Source organism: Cylas formicarius, unplaced genomic scaffold, assembly GCF_029955315.1.
Source record: "Cylas formicarius isolate icCylForm1 unplaced genomic scaffold, icCylForm1.1 PGA_scaffold_1__22_contigs__length_36826433, whole genome shotgun sequence".
NCBI classification, from domain to species: Eukaryota; Metazoa; Arthropoda; class Insecta; order Coleoptera; family Brentidae; genus Cylas; species Cylas formicarius.
In genome coordinates, this window is record NW_026844264.1 from 12,615,801 (window position 1) to 12,620,605 (window position 4,805).

The 4,805-nt window shown below is 33.9% G+C and overlaps 1 protein-coding gene across 1 annotated transcript; it reads right to left on the reverse strand.

Moving 5' to 3' along the window:
* Positions 1–1,884: 1,884 nt before the first annotated feature.
* LOC132697195 (PHD and RING finger domain-containing protein 1-like) lies at positions 1,885–2,552 on the reverse strand. Its single transcript, XM_060662502.1, has one exon. It carries the CDS (start codon positions 2,525–2,527, stop codon positions 1,961–1,963), a length of 567 nt encoding a protein of 188 aa, XP_060518485.1. The 5' UTR covers positions 2,528–2,552; the 3' UTR covers positions 1,885–1,960.
* Between the last annotated feature and the right edge of the window lie 2,253 nt (positions 2,553–4,805).

Sequence of the window (4,805 nt, forward strand, 5' to 3'; positions counted from 1 at the left end):
TTTAAAAGGTTTCTGTACATATTCAAATTTTAAGCTATATTCTTTATTTTACTTTAAGTTCGAAAACGCTTATGGACAAATGTTTTTATTCTGGCGACGAGAGAATATAATACCAGGATTTAAAAATGCTCATAGTGTTACACTTTAACCATGTTGTCTACGGAGTAAATATTTTATACACACTAGTCAAAAGCTTGCATGCATGGAATATGTAAGATGCTGGTCTTCTTAGAAGACCAAGGAATCCATCGGTTAGTCAAAAACATCAATCTCATCATTGCACAACGGGTTGTTCAGAGTTAGAAACAATAATAAATATATAAGCCTACGGCTTTAGGTATTTATTTACATTTTAGCCATTATCATAGCCCGTGTGTGATAATCCAGCTGCCATTGCATACTAGTTTTGGAGCAAACGAATACCATAAAAGTAGTCAATACAAAGTATCAATTCTAGACTATTAATTTATATAAAAAGGCATGATCCACACCGTATTCGTATCATATCATGTCGCATCGTATCGTATTTATTGTAAAAAAAAATGGGTAGTTAAAGTTTGGCGTATTGAGTTGGTTGACAAACATTTATCATTAGTTGCCGTTTTTCAGGTCCGAATCATATTTGCTTCCCCAGATAAACAAAATTAACATCAAACGTGGTTCCGTCAGGGCGGAACATATTTGGCCAGCGTTTCGTTTAAGCGTCGACATATTTACTGGAAAATATTCGTTCGCTGTATGTTCCAAAGTGATTCCTCTGGACAAAAATTTTTTTTAATTTATTTAAACCCAGAACCACACGATTGTTTTTTTAAGATTTTCTACTGGGAAAGGTTGTTTTTCTTTTCCGTTGTCGTTCGTTTCTGTTTGCTCATCAAAATTGATAGTGATAGAGATTGCCGTCTTAAGAATACCGTTTTCAATGTCAAATATTGAAATAAAAAATTTCTTTTTTGATGATTTTTTTATAGCTCTTAAGTAGACACTTCTTGAATAGAAAAACCTAATTTTCTTTAAATTGTCTTTAACAAATCTGATGTTTTATGGATCAACTGTCACCTTACTGGTATTCTGTTTTTTTCACCTTTCTAAGTTTTAGTAATAAGGAGCAATAATTGCGACAATATTTCTCGAAATGCAAACTCTAAAACTGACCTTTTATTTGTCTAAAGTATATTGCATTTGTATAGAAATGGCACTGCTTAACAATACTTAAAATTTCAGCTGCTGATAATAACATAAATTGAGAGATTCACGAAAGGTACTTATGTCTTTGTCGTTTGTCGAGTGAATCGAGTATAACGAGGAATGCTCGCTTAGCAAATGCACTAGATTAGTTTGATTATGAAGCTATTTAATTAGTAAGAGGGTAAATGCACACATGAATTGATACATCGGAGTAATCGCTTTATTCGATAAGGCTACATTAGACACATTTAACTAATCATGGAAGTGGATTTAGCAAACAATTCAGAATGCCCTAATTGGGCGATACAAATTTTTGACATCGAGTTTGCTAAAAGAGACCTATTCTTGACCTGTCTATATCCCGTGCTAGCTGTTATCGGGGTTTGCGATTACTAACTAATTTGTTTTTCTCTACAAAAGTTATTTACAAATTGTCTTTTCAAATTTAAATATGTTAAATATAGAATCTTAAATTTCGAGTCAGACATTTAAAACCCAACGAAGTGTTCCCGTCGGCTGTGCACTCTATTATGGGCAACAACTTTCTTCTTCCGGTTGCATGAACCAGCTTTTTAACAAATGATTTGTGGCTTGAACTGTTGTTATGTTTTGTACCTGTCTACACAAACGGTTTCCTGGTTAATGCACGCTAATAATAAATAATAAAACGGAAGGGAAACGTATAAAAACACTCGATGTACTTTTTATTAACTCATACAATAAACTTGTATCACTCTTTGTGACGTACGGAAATTTAAAACACTTTCTCTCTCTAATACGTATAGAATTGCCGGCAGTCTTCGCAAAACCATGATCCAATGAGAGTTTCGTCTGGAGGTGTAATGAGGCAATAAGAATGATAATTTAGACGGCATGCGTCGCATATCAACATCATGTTTCTGTTGTCGCACTGATCACAGATTTCACAGTGGACTCCGCTAAATCGTTGACTGTTTCTAAAGCGATTTGAATTAACTGCAATCTGTTTGGACACCTTATCTCCCGCCTTATCCAGTTTCAAAATGGACGTGAACACGCGGCGATCAACGGGACAGATGTTTTTGGTTTTCGACCACGTTTCCAGACAATCCAGACAAAACGTATGGAAATAGCATGAATCGGGGATGGCCAAACGTTGTCGTTTAAATTTTCCCAGGCAGATTGGACATTTTCCCTTCCTCTTAGTTCGCAACGGTTTTGGACTAGGCGACGGGGATCGCATTCGTTTTCTGTACGGCTTTTTTGCTTGTGGCGTATCCATATCGCTGCTGAAACTGTCTTCGGATAATTCACATGCTTTTCGCTTTTGTCGTTCGGAATTGCTCGTGATTTTACTCATATTTATGATTTGTCAAACTGTGACACGGGAGTTACATATGACAGGAGATTTCTTGATGGTTGATACTGTGTTGTCATTCTAGCTGGTGTCTGAGTCTTTTCGTTTAATTAATACTTCCCGTCAAATATATTGGAAATGCGAAAAAAAAAGTACTGGAGAGAAAAAAATTTAAATTTTGTAATAAAGCACCCCGAAAATAAGTAAACTGCCGACCTGAAATATTCAGCTTACCTCTCCCGCCGCCCGTCTCTTAAAGCTGACTTGTCTTCAAACTCCCAGCACCAACGTATGCTCGGCTTGCCTTTGGGCTCCCGACTCAAATCCAGAATGATTTGGGTTATCTCTGGCCTCGGCCACTTGACTCCAGGGTCGCCTTTGCGTAGTCCGCTTGTTTTGAATCCTTGGTTAAAGTAAAGGTCACTTTCTTAGGAAATGCCTGTTCCAATTTTGCATAGTTTAGGCAGAAAATGAGGTTATGTGCTTTGTTTCATATTTTTGATTGCTCCCTATAAAATGGTGTTGTGACGCTACTGATCCAGGTGTTGCAACGAAAATTTAACCAAAGACTAAGGAGATGATGCACTACTTAATCAGTTTGAGAGATGCGCCTCAGCTAATACACGGTGCCCCAAATAGGTCGTACAGTTTTCGCCAGTTCAATTAACAATATCTCAAGATTTTCAAATGGAGCGCCCAATATTTTTATTCAGATATCAATTCCAACACAAAAAATAAATTAAGTTTGTAATTTATCTTATATTAAAATTTTAGTTACTTTTTGAGATATTCGAGGTTTAAGATAACACTTGTTGGCAATATAAGGTATTTTTTAAATAGCAAAGACATGATTCTACTTCTTTTAAAAATATAATACTTCAGATGTATGAATAAAACCTATTGCTAACCATACAGATTTCATAAAACTTCAGAATTTGTATTTAAAACAACATTTAACGGTTAATTATCTAGCTTGATGGAAAATACCTAATTACAAAAATAAATAATTAACGTTTATAGGCTAACCAAGGTAAAAAAATGGAATAAATAAATCTATAAAAAAAGTTAACCAAAAAGGGTTTGTCGATCCATAAAGTTTAGTTAAAAATGTTCCTTTTAAAATGCTCGCTCCATATGGCATCAAAACAACAAAGAAATGTCAAAATATTTAAAAATGTAGTAGACTATGACACCACAATCTATTTTTTTTTGACGCATTAAGGTATAAACAGGCTTTGTCATTTCTGTTTGTTTTGCAGTTTTTCATATCTCTATTCAAAAAGATCATAGTTGTCAAGTTTTTTGTTAGTATATATTTTATTTGTATTTTAAATAAGTTATAGTTTTTTGGTTAACCTATAAACTTTAATTATTTATTTTTGTTATATATAATATGAATTTTGAAGTTTTATTAAATCTGTTAAAGTGTGCAGTATAGAGTCGATTTTTTTCAAAATTAATACGTATTAATGGCCACCCTCTATTGTTAGCAATAGGTTTTATTCGTACATCTGGAGTATTATATCTTTAAAAGAGGTAGTATCATGTCTTTGCTATTTAAAAAATAGATAAATTTATGCGGGTGTTATCTTAAACCTCGAATATCTCAAAAAGTAAGTAAAATTTTAATAAAAGATAAATTACAAACTTATCCTATTTTTGACCTTTCTTTTTACCAAGGATTCACAAAATGTCGAAATATAGCGGGCGTTCCTTTTAAACTAACATATGCCACTCAGTCATTGCCAATATCATGTGACAGTATATTCCCAATTATTTATGAATCACCCTGTATTAAAATAACCAAATTTTCCTTGAACGATGCCATCACTATCCATCACAGAATCGCATTGCCATTCGACGTTGCCAAAACTGTTTTTCCCTAAATGAGTGTAAATTTGTGTTACAAAATCGTGTTAACTCAACTACTATGTTATTACATTATTGATACTCACAATTAACTAATTCTCGCTCGCCTACTACTCGAAGTGCTACTGTTATGCTGGCTAGTACTTAATACTAGTAATTTATTTAGAAATCCGCTACTTAGAATTTCCGTTGTCCAAAACACGCAGGCAACTATTTAATAATGGTATTAGCGTAATATTTGAAGTAACCGCCGTGATTATTAATAATTCAAATCCCACCGTCAAACGAAACTGCACTATTATACTCGCAATTTGTTTTCTCGGCGTTTGTTCAATTTTCCTTTTCCGGCAAAGTTTGACTTGTAACATTAGCGGTCCCGTTTCTCTTGTTTTACGTCTAGGTGTTTAAATTT

Excerpts from the sequence above, each read along its gene's own strand:
- LOC132697195 (XM_060662502.1), bottom strand. The coding sequence starts at position 2,527 with ATGAGTAAAATCACGAGCAATTCCGAACGACAAAAGCGAAAAGCATGT.